At 29.8% G+C, this 24,337-nt stretch overlaps 1 protein-coding gene across 1 annotated transcript; it reads left to right on the top strand.

Moving 5' to 3' along the window:
- The first annotated feature begins 11,554 nt into the window (after window positions 1-11,554).
- Window positions 11,555-13,790, top strand: LOC113383161 (40S ribosomal protein S20-like). Its single transcript, XM_026621408.1, has 7 exons — window positions 11,555-11,590; window positions 11,878-11,967; window positions 12,190-12,468; window positions 12,537-12,739; window positions 12,816-12,905; window positions 13,385-13,483; window positions 13,762-13,790. Exons 1-3 carry the CDS (start codon window positions 11,555-11,557, stop codon window positions 12,334-12,336), a joined length of 273 nt encoding a protein of 90 aa, XP_026477193.1. The 3' UTR covers window positions 12,337-12,468; window positions 12,537-12,739; window positions 12,816-12,905; window positions 13,385-13,483; window positions 13,762-13,790.
- Window positions 13,791-24,337: the final 10,547 nt, after the last annotated feature.

Genomic DNA, 24,337 nt, shown 5'->3' with positions numbered 1-24,337 from the left:
CCCCACAGAATTATTATACTAAGGCACATGTTTTTCACTAATTTGAAAACCATAAAAAATCATTAAATAATATTAAATATATATTGTAATTATAATTATTAAATAGATATTGTCACTTTTGCAAAAGCACGTGCTCATGGAAAATCACATGGATCACATAAATATCAGTCACAAAAATATGCACTTAATATAAAACTTTGTAAAAACAGTTTTATATGAATTCATACATATATATTGAATATAAAATTAATTATACATACATTTAATAAAATTAAATGGCAACCACGTGAAAGTAAAGGCAAACGAAAGAACCAACCTCCACAACATTCCCGTCGAAGCGCCGACGTGAAACTAAAAACATTACCCATTGCATGGAATGAAACAACTTACGAAGATTTTACCTCATGGAGGGGGTATCATGATACAACTTACACCTTTACCTGTTGGTATCAAGAGCATTTCTTTTAGATTACGACAATTAAAATATTTTATGTAAGGTTAATTTTCTAGCCAGATAATTATTGAAGATTTTAAAAACGCCTAAAAAAGTGGATTAGCACTCCCCATTGGCGGATTAAAAACCTGACAATATTCGTTGACAATTGTTTATTCTAATTACAAAGACTTATTTAGTTTTTTTGTATAGCGAAGTAAATGCATTTTTGCATCCCAGACTGGGTCTTTTGTCTGAGTATGTTGGACTCAATACCACCTGGGTATAATACGGTATTATTAATACCGAATATTATTATTAATGCCGACTACAACCTCCACTTATCTTTATTTATTTATTCATGTGCAAGCCGTAATCAATAATAATAGATATTATTTCATGCCTCTGGTCCCTACGGAAACCGCCGTTAGGTATTAAATCATAGGGGGAGGATCTAGAATGCTACAGTTTTTGCGCTAAAATTATACTTCTCTTTTAATTATTGCCATTCAATTTTCATATTTCTTCTTCTCAGTTGTCAAGTATTACTCCCACGACAGTATCTAGAGCAATTTTTTAGCTTCATAATTAACTTTCCTTAGGATATGTTATAGTAATTGCAAAAAAATAGATTACGTAAATTTTTCCCGCATATATCTTTACGTTTTGAGACCTCCTGAACAATTTGGAAAACCTTAAAAAATGAATTAATGTGTGTTTGTGTGTATGTATATACTATACTATGCACAAATGTATGTTTGGATACAATTCTTCATCCACGATTTCGGGCGCACAGACCAACCGATTTGAATAATTCCATAAACATTCGATTCCTATTCATGAGAAGACGTGCTGTTTAGTTTTTGGCAAAGACAAGTCCAGTCTTTTCGGAGATACGTGGCAAAATGTGCAAAAATAGGAAGTCAGTTTTTTCAAAAATAGAACAACCAATTAGATTGATTTAAAATACATTCGATGAGAATTGACAACGAGTCGTAATAATTAGTTTTTGGCAGATCCAGCCGTTTCGGAGATACGAAGTAAAAAGTGCAAAAATGGCAATTAGACAAATTGGAAGATAGAGAGGTAGACAGGTTAACGGGTAGAAAGCTAACAACGTAGACAGATAGATAGGTAAGAAAATAGACAATTATGCAGGTGGACTCGTGGGTAGGTCATCTGGTAGCCAGGTAGACCAATAGGTATGTAGACCAATAGGCAGGTAGGCAGGTAAATAGTTAGACAAGTAGACAGGTATACGAGTCTGCAGGTAGGGAGGTCCAAGATAGATAAGTTCACTAATAGACAAGTAGACAATTAAACAAATAGACACTTAGTCAGGTAATGGCAATGATTAAATCTTTGCTTCTAATAATGCATCTTTGTTAGCTAGGAGTCTATGGTTAAAACAATTATGGTAAGAACTATATTTTAGCTACCGAAATTATCATTAAATATCTATTGATTGAAATTATATTAATAAATTTTGTGATTATATATAATAATGCATTGTCGCAAATTTAGCATTCTTATCGCTTTCTGTATATTTTTGATAATTACGTTGAACCTAATCATTCATGAAAGTGATTCTTAAAATTTCACGAGACTTTCACGTTTAATTCAATATTTCATAGTATTGAATTTTGAAAAATTAATGATTTGTAATTTATTTTTTACAAATTTAATTTGCAGTTCAAACTATTTGTGTTTTCTAATTACATTTGAGAACAGTAGTTAATTTCTTCCTCATATTACTCGTTCCTCGTTAAAATCTCTTACATAGGATATGGTCCATTCATCTTATACAAGATGAACTGCCTTGTCCTATTGCATCTTATGCTTGTTCCAAGACTATTAAAGTCAAACCTTATTCAGGAGAATGCGTTTATCGTGACCATCTAGGCGTTATGGACGGAGAAGATCTAGTATTATATTTACTCACATTGTAATCGAATAATAAAAATCATTCGTATAATCAAAAAGTAACACCAATATATCGTTGGGCTGAAACTTTTCCTTACTTCGTATTTTTTAGATGGTAACCCAATGGTTAATCCATCCATATTTGATGATTTTGTTATTAGACTTAATCTAATAGGGATGACTTTTTATTGGTGCAGCAATGCCGGATGAGGGCTATTTTCACTTGGAAACATATTGCTATTTATATTTCCAAGTGAAAATCGTTGTCACTGCTACCTGACAACAGGCTGCTCGAAGTGGGAATCGAACCCGGAACCTCTGAAACAAGTCCCGTCGCTCTTAACCGCTTACCTACGGGCGAGCCCATCCTTTGTTTTATGACCAAAAAAATTAAGACGAGGCTGGTGATTGCATCAACTAAAACAATATCAACATTTTTTTAAATATTTTTACCCGGACTTTACCCAGACATTGTCAGCACATATACAGTGCCGATTTACTGATCCGTTCGATTATTTTATTATTACTCTTTCTACTCATATGCCGCTGCTCCGGCGGCAAAATTCATATAAAACTCGCAATTCACGAGTGGAAAGGATTAAATATTATTAACTAAGGATATATAAATTTAGAATAAATTATTGTTTCTGTTAAAAAAATAATCAATGATTTTTTTGAAAAAAAAAAACTTAAAAGCAATTGCATTGAGAAAGAGTTATTGATGATTAGTTTAACGAAAATTAACGTAAAAAATCTTTTACCCAGCCATTTGTCTATTATCCCTGTTAGCTCATGTAAAGTGTCGGTTTGCTAATCCGTTTCACGCTATTTTAATCTAGTAAAACTAATTCCGCGATCACGAGATGTTCGCGTAATTATCATTATCCTTCTTAACCAGAACGTGAACGAGCTTCGTGGCTTCGGCTGAGGGCTAAACGGACCCAAGTGCGGGTCAAAGAAAAAAATTCGAGAAAAAATCGACAAAATGAACAAAACAAATTCGAAAATCGTGCTCTCCGGTATAAGCCTCATCGTGAAAGATAAATGTTTTTATAAAGAACAGGAACGGATTTACATTTAATGCAATTAGAGGTGTAAATTTTTGAAAAAGCGCGGGTCAAAGAAAAAAAAACGAAAAAAAATGACAAAATGAAATTGAACAAAACAAATTCGAAAATCGTGCTTTCCAGTATAAGTTTCGTCGTGGAAGATAGATGTTTTTTTAAAGAACAGGAACGGATTTACATTTAGTGCAATTAAGACAAGCAAATTATAGGTGTAAAAGTTTGAAAAAGCGCGGGTCAAAGAAAATTTTTTAAAAAAATCGACAAAATGAACAAAACAAATTCGAAAATCGTGCTCTCCGGTATAAGCTTCATAGTACTAAAGGACATCGAAATCAATCATTTTTATTATCAAAATTAATCAGATTTAATATTGACCAGATTTGACCAGATTCAATATTGAATTCAATCAGTTCTAGAGTCAATTAATTAATCAATTTCTTGACTAATTATAAATAAGCCCGTTGTGGTGTTACGGGCAAGCACAAACTATTCCGGGGTTTGATTTAAACCTTGATATCAAGCAATATCATATTAAATTTCCACTTCAGGTTATAGATCACAAAAATGATCTCTTATGAACTCGAACATTAACAAGAATGCTTAGATTCTGATTGCTATTTAATTTGCAGATTTTTTTAAAATATAAACTTATGAAATCCGCAGCTGTTTTTGAAACTATTATCGTACACCCAGTTATATGTATTTATTAGCGTGTAGATGTACATAATTCCGCTTTTCTTTTATTTTTCAGCCGCGTATGTATCTTTTTTCATATGTTGATTCAAAAGATGTACGATGATTAATGTTGGTAATTTGTGTAATTTTATAATCATCGAGTGTGTAATTGATGAAGTGTGTTTGCATCTTGATCGCATGCAATTTGACTTTATTGCTTTATTAATTCATCTGCATAAGGCAAACAACTTTAGTTTTTTAGACTTTCATAAAAAACGATCGATTGTTTATCTATTAGTTTCCTGATTATAATAACAGATCTGTTTTTATATATTGGCATTCTAGCTCTAGCTTAGCAATATCATATATGCAAAATTGTAATGAATGAAGTATATCATTTTTGAAGTAAAACTTCTTTAGACGCGACTAGAATGTAAATCCGTACAAATGCAACGGAAATGCGTTATGGCAAAATTGTGCGTCATTCGCTTTCGATGAAATCATTTCTATATGGGTCGATTGTGATTAGTGGTCGTGTATGTGAATAGAGATCTGTCGTTGTATGCGTACCGGCATCAACGTTGTATGTGTACCGATATCAACAATCAAATCGGCATAGATAAATAAACATCGTAGTACAGATCTTGATTTAATGAACCATGCCTGAATAAGAATATTTTACCCTGTTCCTTGAAAATAATAAAACAAATTAAGCATTTGTGCCGTGTACTAAACGTAAGTTTATTGATTAGAAATAATTTCTATATTATTCGTAGATTCTATAAATTTTTGAAGTTATTAAAATGAAAAATATTTTTTACGCTAGTCAGATATTACAGCTGTTCAAAGAACGAGATTATATCGCCAGCGAAAATGTAAAAAAATATAAGCAGTCAATGAATATATGTTAATTTTAATTATATGAAGTTCTTCCAACACAATTACATGATGAGTGAAGCTGCGAAAACAATATTTTTTTAGGCGTTGTTTGACATAATCCACTGTGTGAACGAATATTATAGAATTTTTAATGAATTACTTCATTTCTCTAATGAAGGTTTATTTCTAAATGCTAATTACAATGACAAACCGATCATGTCGTATTTGAAGTATGACTTTAATTACATTATTGTTTTTAAGTATTATACATATTTTAATGCTATTAGAAATATATAATTTTTAATTTATCATTATATAAATGTGTACAATGGTTGACACTAATAAATGTGTGCATCACGAGTATTACCATATTACTAATAAACATTATTCAAAATTGTTATATGATGTATTTATTTTTACTTATATGCCATCTTGTACAGTAGCAAATAAGTTTTACTTCAATCGCGTTTTTTTAACATAACTTCTCTATGTATCTGTTTTTATCCCATGTCTACCTAATTTATCAAAACTTTTCCTATTTCATAATCTAGTTAATAATAAAATGAATCTACTGCTACTCATAGCATTGACAACTTTCATATCTAGAATTTGTTAAAAATAATTGTAATAAATGGAACGACATAACTTAATATTAAAATGTCAAGTTTGGTTACCGTAACGTCTCAATCATTCCACCTGCATGCAATATTTACTATTTTCACTTGCAAACCAGAGATCAGAAACGAATTGGATTCGATAATAATTTTAAATTGATCTGAATCAAACAATGTCATAATCGACAAAAATTGTGCAAATTCACAGTCACGTAAAATTAATAACAATGGTTAAATTTCAGATTACGTGGATCAAATGCACTAAACATATTGGAGGTTGTTCATTAGATGGAAGATGCCATGAAAAAAAAAAGAATTTATGTGTATATTTTTGAGCTTATCACTGAGATTAGTAGTTAGAGATATGAAATTTTGATCATAAGTCCCAGGTTCGATATTCGCCTCAGGCAGCCTGATGTCAAGCAGCAGTAACATCAGTTGACAACAAACGTTTCAGATAGCTATCTAAATTTATGTAAGGTTAATCAGTTTTCCCAATTCCTTCAATCTACAAATATTGCAATATTTGTATACAACAAATTATTCTGTGTACTCGAACAATAATTTTAAATTACTAATAAACAGAATATTGTATCGATTTCATTCAAAGTATCTAAGTACAATCCTTCACATAGTACAAATTATCAGCAAATCGTTGCAAACATGATATACGTTTTTGTCTATATCAATGACTCAATTATGTACTTTCTTGCAAATCGATTTGCTTGAATAATTATTAATTATCCACCTCAAATATATAATGTATATTAAATCCTTTAAATCTTCATGTATTTTTGGATTAAATTCAATTTTATCTCTTGAGTGCTTGTCACTTATTTTTATTTAGTCAAAGAATTAGATAATGGGTGTTATTTCAGTAAAAAGTATTATCTTCATTCTCGTAAGCACATAATTTGTAATTATGATTAAATCTTAGACATAATAAAAATCACTTTGGCGCCTGTTCATTGTTTTGGTTCGTAGAAGAATTTTTATAGAATTACAAACGTTGGTAGAAAATTATTTTTATGTTGAAACTCATTATGATCAACTGTCTTGTATTTTAGATATAAAAAACTTGGATAGTTAATTGTAATTAACTGCTTTTCAAAGTTGAATTATTGATATTTATTCGTAAGTAAACAAAGATGATGAAGAAGTACGAATGATAAAATTTACTCAAAAATTCTAACAGTTTAAATAAAGAAATTGAAGTTAGTTGAGACTTTTAAAAGGCCCATATGTACTGTAGGATTTCGTACTAATTTACAAAAGAACTTGCACCCACTGAGATATAAAAATATATAGTAATTAAATGAAATATAATCAAAATGAAACTTATTTCAGATTTAAATAAAGAAATTTTCAATATGTAAAAAAATCAGTAAATAAATATAATTGTGTATTACTAACTTCCCGTAGGGTAAGTTATTGTAATCGTTCAAGAAGTCGAAATTAAAAATTTTTACATTTCTTCACGTTTTGAAGGTTTCTGAACATTTTGGCATACCTCAAAAAAATGGATATGTGTGTGTATGTATGTATGGATACAATTTTTCGTCCATCTAATTCACTCTAATAATAAGCGAATCAGAAGTCTAAAGAATGAGCTTTTCAGAAGTATTATATAGCATGAGAAATCTTATCAAAATTGTAGGAGTAGGTAGGTACTACGGTCTTGGCATAACTTGAAAAAAATTTTTTTTAATTATTTGTTAAATTATTATTATATTTATCTCAAAACCAGTTCCTAAACAAGGTGGCCGTTTATTGGAATATAATCTACTGAAGTCGTAGGCAGCTAACGCTAATTCAATGTTCACTGGCAGGCCATTTCCGTGTTTTATAAGATATTACTTCGTGTGTGGGATATTGCCTGTATGATACTTATCAAATGATTTTAATGTGGATACTATTTCGCAAATTTAGCTACTGATTCATGTTTCAACCTAATGTATGGGCGGAGGTTAAACACCTAGATGATTTTTCCAGACCCGAAACGCCAGGCTAAAATAAAGCCTACATAGAAGGCAGTTGCCTTGTAAATATATACTTGAAAAAAACATCACTTTTTGTATATGCTACCACAGCATGTATCGTAAAATTTAATAGCTACTATTTTTCAAAATATAGCAATAACTATGCTATAAAATTAAAACGTGTTAAAGATATCTTTATATTCCTAAGACGTTTATCTACTTGCATTATCATAAGACTAGACTAATTCAAGCGGTCGTTGAGAGCGTTATCATAATCTACGAGGTAATGTTGTTTCTGAACGCAACATTCCAAATAATTAATGGGAATAAATTATTTCGATACCGTAAAGGCAGGTTGAGATGTGCAAAACTAAATCATTTTATAACCCTAAAAATTATATAATTTTTAGCGTTTAAGACAATCTTGTTTATGACTATACTTTTGCTTTATATGATATTGGAGAGCTTACTTACTTTATTACCAGACAAATGTTATGGCAAAGCTATGTTATGAAGAACTTTTCATAGAAATTCGTTCTAAATATCGACAAAATCCATGTTGCTGTGCAGTCACGCGATTTTTTCAGGTTCTCAGATAGAAAACCTAACCTAGAAACCACACAAATGTCAAAAAAACGATCTTAGATAACAGGGTCTTTCTGACTCAGCTTCATAACATACGAGTGACGTTGCAGTTTATGTGTAAAACGCCTGAATGCACAGCAAATACATGATATTTTGACAGTATTCAGTATGATCCAGTAGCATAATGTATGGAAATTGGAGCGTAATATGGCCTTGCCATAACATTAGTCTGTTTTGCGGCAGAATCGGCCCATCATTTTATAAAACTTGCAGCCACAATATTCCAGTTTTAATTCCCGCTCGGACAAACAGCAGATTTGCAGATTTACATATGATTACTGTCCAATAATAACAAATTAGTTAATATATTTATGATAAATCTATTAAATAGATAGTTTTAAATATCACCACGTATCACTAAGGGAGAGGAGGGGTCCAAAAATTCTTAAAAATCAATCATGTGATTAATGAGTGCCTCCTAACCCTATTTCAAGAAATAATGAGTGATAAACAGAAATATTTACCAAAGCAAGATTTATGACAGTTTATGAAGATTTTCATTTATTATGTTCAAAAATACATATTTAGATTATGACTCAACTTAATAATCAAATTCCATCGCATTGATAAAATAGTGTAGCAATTATTCCGTAAAACCTCTTTAAAATTAACAATAAAATGATGAAGAGAACCCTGACTGTCTCTTATTATCCAGGTTATGGAGTAAAAAAGACCAGGTGACAAAATTTTGAAGAATAGCAAAGAAATGTATTTTTAAAATGATAAATTATGTGAGACTTTTACTGAACATAGGTTGTTCAAAATAAAAGTTAAATTGGACCTATGTGGCCCGTTCTATCCTATGTATGATCAAGCAATGTATATTCTAATATTTTTACTAATTGGCACATACTTCAGAATGATATCCTAGGATGTTAGAGCAAAAATCTTGGACCAACTAAGAAAGATTAGTATCCATTAATTTTTCCAATTGGCTTTAGCTCATGCAGACTTAACTTTACCTTTACCTTTCGGTTCGCGTCAGACGGCGGGCGTGTGATATTATTGCGGCTTCGGCGCGTAAACTCACGTAGAGTAGATATCAAGGCACGAAGAAAAGTAATAAAAACGCATACAGAATGTTGTGGAGTACCCATCAACCCATCAACCCATCAGCCTATCAACCTATCTCTGCGTGAGAGGTGAGAAAGAAACACCTAGCCGTTTTATTGCAAAACTTTACGCTTTTGCGCACGACCTTCAACTCGTGGGGTCATCAGTATGTCTAGTTTAGCTGGCCTAGGGCCGGAATGATATTGAAATTGGTTAATTCTAATAAAAATTTGAGATATTCATTCAGAACCACTTGTTTAATAGATAATTATCTAATCATTCTGAATCGAATGGGATTAAATTTGGAAAAAGTATGTGTATGAGTCAATTTTTGACATATCGCCAACGTTTTCCCAAAATCGACTTCTCTCAAAAAGTTTAAAATCTATTCGATGTAGGACTAGGACTAGCGTTCATCAATTTTGCACGACGACAAAGCCATTTCATTAAAATTAGCAGAAACGTGCAAAATTGGTTGTCCACGTTTTATCCAAAAATTCTGAACCGATGGCTTTGGGCCGAAATGATACTGAAATTGAATAATTTTAACAAAAATTTTAAATATTCATTGAAAACCACTTGTTGGCTATTCATGTTTAATGGATAATTATCTAATCATTCTGAATCGAATGGAATTAAATTTGGAAAAAGTATGTGTATGAGTCAATTTTTGACCTCTCGCCAATGTTTCCCCAAAAACGGCTTTACTCAAAAAGTTTAAAATCTATTCGATGTACGTCCATACATTCTAAGTAATGTTTTATGCAATTCTCTTTAGTTAAAACTTTTCTTTTTACTATTGCTTATGTATATTCAATTTGTAACGTTACTTTCTAATTGTAGAACCACTGACGATGACGCAGAATTTTACGTCGAAACGTATGGAAAAATAAAGATGTTTTGAAAAAAATCTTTACTTTACTTATTTTTTACTTGATGTTACACCCTCCAAGAAATCAATCATATATATATATATATATATATATATATATATATGTATATATTAAAGATGGGCTTATTATATTTTGATTTGACTCCGCCTCATGGTGGAGTTATATCCGCTTTACAACTCCGCGACTCCGAAAACTTTGAAAGCGAAATGCTCGATACAAATGTGTTCTATAGTGCGTTGTTTATGTATCTAACGATTTGTCAAATCCCATTAATTGTTTGAAATGAAAATGTATGAATAAATATTAATAAAATAACTTTTCTAAAAAAATCACAAATAAATGACGGATTGTACAATTTTTTAGTCGTCCAGATGATCAACTCAATGACTCGTAATTTTAGCAGCGTTGACCAAAGTGAAAACTGAAAACGCAAAACTAGAGAATCAAATTCAATTTAATTATTGTCATTTGGTGAGAAAATAATGGATTTTTTTGATTAATTTTATATAAAAATAATGTAGTAAACTTTGTAATGAAAGCAAAACATTTATCATAAAATATTTTCACCAAATGATCATACTTCTGTAGAATTAATATTATATCGGGTATAAATAATTATATAATTGTGTAAAAGTAATAATATAATACTAAATATTCTTTGCTGCTTAAATACTATTGATATCACTGATAAATTTTGCGCTCTAAAGTATTGTCATTTCAGGCTATGTAAAAACCAGATTAAATGTATTTCGTTCATGTATTTTTCGGTATGTATATTTCTGATTGCCGTCATTCACTGCCAAAGATTGTTAGAAATATGACCCCTTACTATTCAATGAATTATATATTTGAGCTATTCACACTTGAACACAACTTCATTGTTCTGTATCTTTGACGTAATACTTCTGTATTTTCTGGAAAATACACAATGGTATTTATTGAGTTTTATACCTAAAAGGTCAAAAGGAAAAACACCAAAAACAAAGCAAGAACACCAAAAACAGTAAATGTATGCACAAGTTAACAGATTTAATACCAGTTTAGGAATGTCGGATATGACAAATCCTGTGAATCAACTTCACCCGGATTCACTCCGAGGAAGGAGTTGTATCGGAGTCATAACTCCGGAGTGAGTTACCCATCTCTAGTATATATATATATATATATATATATATATATATATATATATATATATTTATTTAAAATAATCAAATTTATGTAGCTATAGAATTATGTTCGTTTTTTTAAGTATCTGTGGGGACCAGATGGCGCCTGTAATATACCGCGCAAGAGTGAGACGCACAACTACTGGCCAGTGAACTAGTGGGGATTGCTCGCCAGAGTATAAAACGAGAGTACCTACGGTAATCGATCTCTTTTCACTGCAATCATCATGGAGTCAAGATCTTGGGACTTGGGACCACGGACCGTAGACAATATAATAATTTTGATCTAATTGTTGAAGGAGTACATACTGCTTCAGCGCTGATCAATTTAAAATTTGTGTTGGTTAACTCGAGCAGTAAGAATATATAAAAATGGTAATTACATACATAATATTTGTTCCGTTATATCATGCATTAAATCTTTTTGCCTTATGTTTAATAGTGTTCGATTTGAGGTTACATATACACGTGTTATCTCAGTAATTTTCCGTGCGAATTTTCTTTGCATTAATATTATTTTCATTGTAGGCTGCAGTTGGCAAAGATTTAGAAAAACCAACAGCTGAGGTGCCTCAGGTCCATCGCATCCGTATTAACCGATTTAATAAATGGAGCCAAGAAACAAAAGCTCCGTGTGAAGGTGAGTTTTTTTTAGTTATATTATTTTTCTTAGTATGCATATGAATTGCAGATTTACTGATCTATGTAAATCTACATTTACGAGATGTGCTATATTCAACAGTAGGTTAAAGTGAGTTTGAGTTGATTGCTGTATACTCATACTTTGGCATATTTGAGTCATAAATCATATTTTATATTAGTCTCGTATATGATTCTTTTATAACCCAGTTTTTTTTATCAGGGACCAGTTCGCATGCCAACGAAAATTTTACGTATTACCACATGTAAAACACATTGTGGTGTTTCAGTCATCGATCTGCACTCTCCATCTGAAATTGTGAAGCAAATCACTTCCATCAGTATTGAACCAGGTGTAGACTTACTTTAAACGAAGTAAGTGTGAACTTGTCGAGAATCGGCCCAATAATATACATATATAATAAAATAGTATAAACATAATCATAATTATAAATAAATAAGAAGAGTGGCTGACCGCTGAGTTTCCCTCTCCAGAAAAGAGGTAGGCTGAAAGTAGATTCTGTCCGCTTTTTTATTTCAGTGAATAGTCAGTGAAGTTTTTTATTTCAGTGAACAATCAACGAAATGGTTTCATCAACCAATAGCAATGAACAACCAAATACCAGAGAGTCAAGTTAATAAATTATTAACAATATTAAATACAAATTTTGATGCTAACTTGCCCAATGATGTGCAGATTATTGCAAAAATAATCGACCCGGGTCTTGAAATCCAGCATCCGTCCTAAAGTACTGAGGAGCAATCTTTATCAAGTAAGTATTAAAATAATAAGTAACTATTAAAGTAATAAATTATTAAAAGTATTGATAAAAGCTGTATATTCAATAGGAAATAATGAGCCAGCCAATACAACCAAACCTTGAATAATGAGCCAGCCAATACAACCAAACATTGAAGAAAAGCTTAAACTTTTAGCAAGTAAGTATTTTGTTCATCATTATTTTCTTAATAATATACATACATAAGCCCACAATTTGCTTAGTCTTCTGCTTTTTTTGGTAGGTTGGAGAGAAAAACAGAGTTTTGGTACTAAATCAGTACATACGAGTACTATTTTTGCTATGCTATTGTGAGCTTATTGAAAATAGCTCAAAAATGTACTTCTTGCTTCATTATAATGTTTAATATTTCATTCTTTCTGAAAAAGAATGTTTTCATCAGCAAATCCTATTTGCTAATTTTGTGTTCTCAACGTTTCAAGTTATTTTGAACAATTTGCCACTAAATTTTTCAATGTCAACGTTCTTATTGTATTAAAATATTTATTGTGAACTTAATTTTATCAAGCAAAGATAAGCCTGAAAAGTCATTGAATCACTTGTCGACAATGTTGGAGAAAATTACACTTCATCTTCAAGAAATGATGGAAAATCAAACTGAAATTTGTATGTTTTCAGTTTCAGACAAAGAGGAGGAGCCAGTTTTACCATTAAAAAGTATTAAAGAAAGAGATCTTCGAAAAAAAATTAGAAAACGAAACTTTTGCCTTACACATGGTAAGAAATATATATATATATATATATATATATATATATTATATGTTATATATATATATATATATATTATATGTTATATATATATATATATATTATGTGTTATATATATATATATATTATGTGTTACATATATATATATATATTATATGTTATATATATATATATATATTATATGTTATATATATATATATATATATATATTATATGTTATATATATATATATATTATATGTTATATATATATATATATATTTATTTATTTAAAAATATTCATAATAGATAAATGAGCTGGCAGGAAACATACCAAATAACGAAAGGGCGACAGTTCGCGCCCTTAGACCAAAGATATGGCTAAACTATTTGCAGCAAAGGGCAGAAATGGGAAATTAAACTTCTCAGGATTAAATCTGTCCAATATTATAATTCGTATGTATCATTATAATATCATATTATATATATATATATATATATATATATATATATATATATATATAATTCCATTAATATATGTATATCATATTATATATTGTATTATATCATATTATCATATTATACCTTTACGTTAGGTTAAATTATACCTCAACATGTTGAGTTAGGTTATACCTCAACATGTTGAGGTATAATTTAACATCTGTGTATTCAAATTTATTGAAAATCATTTCCAGAAGCCATACAAAAAAAATATGAAGGGTGCACAAAAGAAAATATTACATTAAATCTAGGATTTGTCCTAGCGCATGCTGGAGATTGGGGCAAAAAAAATAAAGTATGTTATAGCAAAGAAGTTATATTGAAAATACAACAATCTAAGATATTATATTATGTGCAAGTTTTAATTTTTAATATAAATTTATTTTGCAGGATCAATAATCTTAATACTGAAGGAGATCATTTAATCTTAAATTTGAATTGTAATATAATTATAATTTAATTTAAATAATAAATTGTATTTTTCATGAATATCACACATTTTCATTATTCTGTTATGTTTAATCATTATGTAATAATCATTTGCACAGTGAAGATTTAATTTTATAAAACATCTGCAATTTGTAATGATTATTACAGCGTTGCTCCTATTATAGCATGTTCATTATATACTAACCTATTAATATACCCTTTATAATTAATTTGACAGATTATTATCTTTTAACTAATGCAGTCGTGTTTTGCCTTACTTTACTAAATCACAATACAAAAAAACTTACTTATTCAGAAAATCATTCAGAATTTTTTTTTATTTGTGTCAAAAAATCATGTTTGGCATTGGATACGGAATATTTAGTCAAGTCAATGGAGCATTTTGTGCTAGAATTTTTTTTACCGCGATCCAATTTGCATGAAATTTTGAAATTAGGTTCATCTTACTCTCAAATTCAAAAGTGAAAATAATTTTGACTCTTTTGCCACTTCCCAGGGAATGACATTTCTTTTCATCGGTATCGATAAAGGAACTAATTATAAGAGAAAAATGTTCAATAATTTTTTTCAAAAAGTAAATACTTTTCAAGTTACTGGCTACTGAAAATTTGCTCCTTTTTTGCGTTTTCATCGTTTTTTATTAACATCTTCAAAAATATATCTTTTAACGAAAATCGTGTAATGATCAGAATTATATCAATTAAAATCTTAATAAATCGGTGCTTTATAAAGTGTTCTAGGAACAATATCAGGCTAGATATGAAAGTTTTATAGTGCTCAAAATAAGCTTAAAAATGCGATAAAATGAGAGAGCTATCATGCAAATAAAAGACGCATACTATGTCTTTTTATTTAAATCAAATAGTTTATGAGTTAAATATTATTTACAATATGATTCATATCATAGCAAACATGTGCAGAAGGATACAGAACTAGTGGTGTATGGCATCGTGCCTTAAGGTAAGTTGCTGGAACTTCCCGTACCGTAACGAAATGCTCTATTTGAAGTATATAAGTAATATATGAATTGAAAGTTATTATATTAATGAAATAGATATTATAGTCAAATGAAATGTATATATTATATGAAAACTGTTTTCATAATCTCTCATACCAGGCAACTCTGCTTGACTGAGATATGAAAATAATGTATATATATATATAAATAAATATATATATAAAAAAAAAATGTAAAAAAGTTGGTATATAAGTTAGTACATATGTGAAATGTGAATCATAAAAAAATGAAAAGTTTTTTTTTCCAAAAGTAATTGTTTTGTCAACACAAGCAGAAAGTTTTTTGAATCATTCGAATCGGATATGCTTAGTTCTCTTAAAAACTGCGATTTTTTGCACATTTAGCTTTGTATTCGAAAATGTCTGGGCCTACCTTTGCGCAAACTAATAGCCATTTCTCCCAATCAATACTAATGGAATATTTTTTAGATCATTCAAATCGGATGCTCCGTTCTCTCAAAAGCTTGATTTCTATTTTTGCTCTCTTTGCTCCTTATCTCCGTAACGACTGGGCTTGCCTTTGACAAAAATTAATCAGCACATCTACCTATCAATAGGGATCAAATGTTTTTTGACACACATCCATTTTTTCTGAGGTATGGCAAAATGTTCAGAAACCTTCAAGACGTCGAGAAATGCAAAAATTTTTATTTTCGATTTTCGGCCCATTATAACTACCCTGCGAGAAGTTAATAAACACAAATAATGGCATTGAAATTAAGGATAGGATAAGAGAAGACAAGAAATGAAAAGCCAAGCCAAAGTGAAAGTAAAAACAAACTAGTTTTTGAAAAAAACTAATAAAATTGCTTTGAAAAATGTTCAAACATTCCAGAACATTTCAAAATAAAGAAAACTTTTTTTTTCAAAAAGCCTTTTTTCCAAAAAAGTCAATTTTGTTCAAAAATTTAACATTTCTCAAAAATCTAATATTTTCATTTACAAAAAATAATATTTTTTTGGTTTGCCATGCACCACTAGTTTATTTTGATTTCGGTTCAAATAATCGTGTGTGTATCGTTTATGATGGCGTGCGTTTAATGGTCATTAATCAATATGGCGAGAAGTGGAGAATATATAAAATAAACTTAATTGGAACCAGTAGCACCCCACGGCTCCAGTTATTACGGCGGTATATATCACGTCGTGTTAAAAGAGAGTTACTTCAGCTCGCATGAATTATGGACAAGATGAGAATTAAAATGCTACTCAACCAAAAATACTATTCCGTATTATGGATTGCATGCAAACTCGCCTTGTTATTACAGGCTGCTGATTGCATTTTTGTAACTAAATCTTAATAAGAAATTTCTGGGTATCGATAAATGTCTGATAATGATATAATTTGAGGTGGAATATATACGTATGTATATAAGAGTGGTTCTTAACATGGACATTTTCCAATTTCCTTGCTCCCAAAGGCTCAAATGGTTCCAAATTGATCAAAAACAATTCTCTGAAAGTTTTAGCTCAGAATATTAACTTTTAGACAGTGCGCAATTCAATCAAACTTCGTATGGAAATATATATCAAAATTATATGTATATCTACATTGTAGATATACAACATGATTTCGATCTTCATAAGGACCAAGCTTTAGGATCATCAGCTCAATCCGAGCAATTATAATTTTCCACAAAAAATGGCAATGGTAGGCTATTTTCCGGGATTACTGCAAATTTTCCTCCAAAACATTAGGAAATTTGTAATGAATGTTTTTTGACATTAATTTTGACCATATGCCCTACATTTCAATTCTTGTCCAGATCCCCTATATGCCCTATACGCCCAAACTAAATACAATTGCTCAGCACCTTTTATTTCATCCATTTCGTGCTCTAAAATTATATTTTATTTCTTTCAACGTCAACTGTAATCAGGAGCTACCTACGAAATACAGAACATACATATGCTCTGGCATAAATTCTAAACTTGGATAAATTTTTATAATTCAACCGATCATATTAGGTTTATACTATTCTAGTATCTTTTTTCAGATTACTAAATCTACAAAGTTTCATCATTATCACAAAAAAATCCAAAAATTCAAATTTATTTATGAAGAAACGCCTCGACCGATCATACCTTTGCAAAATTCTAAACTTTGATGAATTCAACCGCTAATGGTAAGCTTATAATAATTTAGTATCTTTTTTCAGATTACTAAATCTACAAAGTTTCTTCATTATCACAAAAAAATCCAAAAATTCAAATTTATTTATGAAGAAACGCCTCGACCGATCTTTAACAAAAACTAATAAGTTTTTGAATTTTCAAGATGGTGGATTACACAAAGATTAAATTTTGGCACAAATTCCATAATTTTGGTGACAATTCAGAAACTATTATACTCTTCTTTTATCTATGATTGAATCTTCGAGAATTGCCTACTAAATCTATAAAGTTTCATCCAAATCATAAAAAAAATCAAAATTTCAAATTTATTTAAGAAGAAACCTCTCGACCGATCTTTACCAAAAACTAAGAAGCACGATGCCCATACAATATCATTCGAACAGTTTTTGAATTTTTAAAATAGATTACACAAATGTTAAATTTTGGCTCATATAAATTTCATAATTGTGGTGTCAGTTCAGAATGCTTTGAACCTTCAAAAATACGTTAAATTAGCAAAACAAATTTGCTAATTTATATATATATATATATATAATATTCGTGAAGTTAATAATAAAACCTATTTTTCATTATAAATTGTAATTTATTTTATTAAAGTTCATACTAGAAAATCAAAAATAAACGTTTTTGTAACAATTTTATTACAAACTGAGAAATACGTCACATTCCTGTATTCGTCCACGCCGAAAGCACTTTGGTTTACAAAGGCCAAATTTTGAATTTAAATTTGTTTACATATAAAATATTGAAATAACATAAAACTCAGATCAGAGATTGTTAACAGAAAATTTCTATGAATCATTAGTAACGATGAATTTAAAAAGAGACGAATTTTTCTCTTCTATTCTAGGATTTTCGAGATACTTTTCTTTCATGTGAAATTCTTAGTTTTCCGGCACGTTTCACTTCTTTCTTGGAACGATGGCGACGTGGATTTATAAACCTTAAGCAATTAACACTTTAAATAATTGCAATTGGAAAAACAATAATTAACTTGATTTCTACTCGATTAAACGTTAATTGATTAATTTAAATTAATTCAATGAATAAGTTTGCTGGGTAGCTAGGGTTATTTATAATTATTTATAAATAAGTTATTACTTGTAGTTATGCCCATTCTTTTTCAAGAATCCAAAAGCAACGCCACGACGTAAAGCCTGATTTACAGGTCGCCTGATCTCTTTTTCATCGAGCTCGAATTGATTTGTTACACATCTAATTCCATAATATAAAACATTATGTCAAAATTAAAATTCATTCCACTTAGTTTTTTATCCATATCTATACCTCGTGATAGTTCTTAAAGAAGCGCCTTCTGGTCGTCCCAACTTTTGGAATGCAAGTAAAATCAGTTCCACCGTCTGAGAATTACTTTTAATTCCTCTCCTAGATAACTGTTCTTGATAATCCATTGTGCAATTTTGTTTATAAAGTCAAATATTACAGATTTTTATACCATTTTTAAAAACGTGTTTTACGGGTGAATTTATTTTTAACGATCTAAAATGTTGTTAGGTTTTTGTTCAGAGAGATTACTATGATAAATCAGGTTTGAACTATTGAAATTGGTTTAGAGGAATTATGAAATCAAACAGGCTTTGGATTATCAAAAAAAATAATCGAAATCAGAAAATTTGCATTGAAATTAGAAATTTGATTTTGATTTGATTGTTACAACAAGGTAGAATGAGATATACAAAATTTCGGTATTGAAACCGGTCAGGGTTTGATAAAAAATAAAAGTTACAACAGGGTAGAATGAGATATACAAAATTTAGGTATTGAAACCGATCAGGGTTTGATAAAGAATGAGATATACAAAATTTCGGTATTGAAACCGATCAGGGTTTGATAAAAAATAAAAGTTACAACATGGTAGAATGAGATATACAAAATTTCGGTATTGAAACCGATCAGGGTTTGATAAAGAATGAGATATACAAAATTTCGGTATTGAAACCGATCAGGGTTTGATAAAAAATAAAAGTTACAACAGGGTAGAATGAGATATGCAAAATTTCGGTATTGAAACCGATCAGGGTTTGATAAAAAATAAAAGTTACAACGGGGTAGAATGAGATATACAAAATTTCGGTATTGAAACCGATCAGGGTTTGATAAAAAATAAAAGTTACAACAGGGTAGAATGAGATATAGAAAATTTCGGTATCTAAACCAATGAGGGTTTGATAAAAAATAAAAGTTACAACAGGGTAGAATGAGATATACAAAATTTCGGTATTTAAACCGATCAGGGTTTGATAAAAAATAAAAGTTACAACAGGGTAGAATGAGATATACAAAATTTCGGTATCTAAACCTATCAGGGTTTGATAAAAAATAAAAGTTACAACAGGGTAGAATGAGATATACAAAATTTCGGCATCTAAACCGTTTAGGGTTTGATAAAAAATAAAAGTTACAATAGGGTAGAATGAGATATACAAAATTTCGGTATTGAAACCGATCAGGGTTTGTTAAAAAATAAAAGTTACAATAGGGTAGAATGAGATATACAAAATTTCGGTATTGAAACCGATCAGGGTTTGATAAAAAATAAAAGTTACAACAGGGTAGAATGAGATATTCAAAATTTCGGTGTCTAAACCGATCAGGGTTTGATAAAAAATAAAAGTTACAACAGGGTAGAATGAGATATACAAAATTTCGGTATCTAAACTGATCAGGGTTTGATAAAAATTAAAAGTTACAACAGGGTAGAATGAGATATACAAAATTTCGGTATCTAAACCGTTTAGGGTTTGATAAAAAATAAAAGTTACAATAGGGTAGAATGGGATACACAAAATTTCGGTATCAAAACCGATGAGGGTTTGATAAAAAATAAAAGTTACAACAGGGTAGAATGAGATATACAAAATTTCGGTATCTAAACCGATCAGGGTTTGATAAAAATTAAAAGTTACAACAGGGTAGAATGAGATATACAAAATTTCGGTATCTAAACCGATCAGGGTGTGATAAAAAGTAAAAGTTAATCTTGACTATTAAAAATTCTAATTGGAAAAAATCCTAGTAAAAAATCTCGTATCGAGGTTAGTGGCTTTGTTTTTCAATTAATTTCTCTTATTTGTGCAACATTTTTTTTGCTTATAGTGATAAAAATAGTGCAGAAATAAATAATGCTAAAAAAATGTTGCACAAATAAAAGAAATTAATTGAAAAACAAAGCCACTAACCTTCTGAAGATCTCTCAGCAACGACGACAAACTTAAATACATATATATAGGATATTGCGAGCGCATGAATAATAATATAACATAAATAAATCATCAATCAATTATAATATATGAAATGAACACATTGTTTATAACCGCATCCGCATAAATATCATCATGGGCTATAGAAATTATTTATTTTTTTAAGTAAAAAAATAATATAATTCCCATAAGTTAAAAATAAAAGAAATCCTACCTTTGCAGCATCTTCGACCATTTATCTCTCTGCAATAATATAAATATCTGCAAATTCTGCATCTGCAACTCTCTGCAAACTGAAGTGATGTGGGCTTGAAGTAGATCATATAATGAAAAATATAACGTTAGAATCGTTTGAAAGCATTTAAATGTCATATTTTAAAAAATATGTATATAAAATAATTCCATTACCTATTTATTATTTTATGTAACTTGAAATTAATATAAATAAATATTAAAGGTGTATAATTATTGAATAAATAATAATTGTAAACATTTAAATGAAAACTGGTTTGAATATGAACTGAAGTTAGCAAAGGGCGCCATCTTGTTTTGCAAAAGCGCCGCTAGACGGCTTGTCAATAGTTTGCAAAAAAGTTGCAAATAATAAATAATAATAATATGAAATTTGATACAAAAATGAATTCAATTTGTTAAATGAAAATGATTTATATCAGAATTATCGTTGCAAATACGATTGTAATGTTAAAAAGACAATTCAAACTTTGGTCAATTGACAGTTGCGAACGAAGAATTTGTCGTTGCTTTTTTGAACAAAAAAAAACTGTACAGGCACAGTTTTTAAATGTAAATAGATTTATTACATCAAAATTTATTGATTTTTCATCAATAATAGGTTGTGCAAATGGTTCTATCGTTTAAATCAGGCAAAAACCACCGGTTGTAGTTGTGGAATTTTTGAAAAGCAACAATTTTAAATTGCGAACAAACGTAAAAATCTCAATAAATATTGAGGAAAAGTGCAAGAATATTAAATAATATATAATAAAATTAGCATAAATCAACAATTAAGCATGCCCAAGACATTTTTACAGACATAAACACTTGTTTGCATATCTGTACCAAAGGGCGTCAGTTGTTGTGCTAATAACTGTCATAAATATTATGGCCGCCATCTTGAATTTTCCAAAAACAACAAATTTTAAATTGCAAAACAGCGCAAAAATATCAATAAATATTGTGTAAAATTGCAATAATATTAAATAATATGTAATAAATTTATAACAAATCAACAATTAAGCACGCCTAAGACATTTTTACAGATGTAAACACAGTTTACATATCTGTACCAAACGGCGTCAGTTGTTGTGTTAATAACTGTCAATAATATTACGGCCCCCATCTTAGATTTTCCATAATATTAAATAATATGTAATAAATTTATAATAACTCAACAATTAAACACGCCTAAGACATTTTTACAGATGCAAACATTGTTTACATATCAGTACCAAACGGCGTCAATTGTTGTGCTCATAACTGTCATAAATATTATGGCCGCCATCTTGAATTTTTCAAATGCAACAAAATTTAAATTGCAAAAAAACGTAAAAATCGCAATTGTTTTTGAGTAAAAGTGCCATAATATTGAATAACATGTAATAAATTTATAATAAATCAACAATTAAGCACGCCTAAGACATTTTTACAGATGTAAAGACTGTTTTCATATCTGTACCAAACGGCGTCAATTGTTGTGCTAATAAAACATAAAAATTGTACAAAATGATAAAAATAAAAGCTCTTACCTTTTATAAGTATATACTGCATACCGGAACACACTTAAAAAACACTACTTGGTTTCAAAATAATAATATTTACTATTCACTTTGATCACTTGCACTGCACCACTGCGCGAGATGTTTACTGTTCGAGAGCTGACGCGCTAATGAGCCGCCCGCTAATTAGCACCCCTTTATATAGGCAGGTTGGAGGGTACTCGCGTAGTCGCTCCAGCGACTGAAAGAGCCCCTGAGAGTAATCGGAACCCCGGTCTCAATTTTATTAATTATTGGGATTTAAATCAAATTTTATGAGCAAAACTTGTTAAAAAAGCTAGTTAAAACATAATTACACACAAAAATTAAGCACTATTCGCTGGGTAATTAAACATTCGTTGGGTAATTAAACATTACAACAGCCAGTAGTATGAATTCAAAGGATCAAAACAACAACATACAATTTTGAAATGAATTCGTTAAAACCGCACAATGACACTAAGTAAAATTGATTAAGAAACATTATCCCTGGTACAATTAGTTTGTGTAAAACTTTTGGAAACCGAATTTTATACATTTTTTTGCAAATTTGAGTTTATACAAATATATAACCTTAAAATTTTTGTTATTCTTTCAGTTTGAAACGTCAAAATTAAATTTCTCACCTGAAAGCTGTGAAGTTAGGTAAAAAACATCAAAGATAAATAAACTTATATGGGGAAAACATGTCGTTCGTTTGTATAAAAACTGCAAATATTTCAATAAATACATCAGGATATTATAAATACCGCTTAAAATGTATGTATTAACGGCTTAAACATTATAATAATAATATTAATATAAGCATTTGGAATATTTTTCATAAATCTTTTCAGTCAAATGTCATGTCAGTTAGAAAAAATATAAAACATATAGAAATTTATACTTTAAATTTAAAAACCTAATTTTCAATACGTGTTAAACTCTTTTTGAAGTAAAACTTCTTTAGGCGCGATATGGGTGTAAAAATTTTTAGGCGCGACACGGGTGTAAATCCGTACAAATGCAACGAAAATGCCAACGTGTAGTTGAACACTACGACGCCGTAAGCGCTGATGTCGCGAGTATCCACTCCCGTCATGTCATGCGTAAGTCGAACGCTAAACCCGCTAAACCCTATATGAACTTGCATTAATTGAATCACGTTTTTTATGTTATGTCCTCATGGAATAAGACTTTTCTTAGAGAATAAATGTGCCATGGAATATAATAAATTTATATTGAATCTCGTTGAAGACAAAATAATATCTACTGCCACGGATATTTATGTAGGTTGCCATGCGACAGATCAACAATCATACATTCGTCAGCAGTTTCAAAAAAATCGGTTATTGATACCGGGGCTTTGCCGTATGAAATAATTTTAGTTCTGAATAAATTTTACATAATAACAACTAATATTGATGTAAGTGATGGCTTAGCTAATGGTTGTGTGGGAAAATTAGTGTACATAGAACGTGGCGATAATGATGAACTTCTACGTTTATGGTTTGAATTTCCCGGTAAGATAGGTAACAAAATTAGGAAGAAAGCTTCACATCATATTCAAACTCTTAATATCAGTAGGACAGCTGTGCCGATGCTCAGGAGATCTTATTATTATTGATGTTATGTGATTATTAAAAGATGATTTTAAAAATTAAAATATGATGTTTTTTTTTATTTTTATCTTAATTGCCTACTCATACAATATTAAAAGTTTTACTTCAATCGCGTGTGATCCTTACGCGCACTCTTTTTTTTTTATAATACAACTACTTCTAGTTGATCTAGTTCTATTGGTTA

Source organism: Ctenocephalides felis, unplaced genomic scaffold (assembly GCF_003426905.1).
Source record: "Ctenocephalides felis isolate EL2017-DRISC unplaced genomic scaffold, ASM342690v1 CF-g0.4_SCAFFOLD_03570, whole genome shotgun sequence".
In the NCBI taxonomy this organism is placed as follows: Eukaryota; Metazoa; Arthropoda; class Insecta; order Siphonaptera; family Pulicidae; genus Ctenocephalides; species Ctenocephalides felis.
This window is presented reverse-complemented; position numbering and strand designations above follow the sequence as displayed.

What these genes read in the sequence shown, in the direction of transcription:
- LOC113383161 (XM_026621408.1), top strand. Translation starts at nt 11,555, where the DNA reads ATGGAGTCAAGATCTTGGGACTTGGGACCACGGACC. An exon ending in GGGACTTGGGACCACGGACC is followed by an intron (nt 11,591 to 11,877) that starts GTAGACAATATA and finishes GCAAAGATTTAG; the next exon opens with AAAAACCAACAGCTGAGGTG. An exon ending in AACAAAAGCTCCGTGTGAAG is followed by an intron (nt 11,968 to 12,189) that starts GTGAGTTTTTTT and finishes TTTTTTTATCAG; the next exon opens with GGACCAGTTCGCATGCCAAC.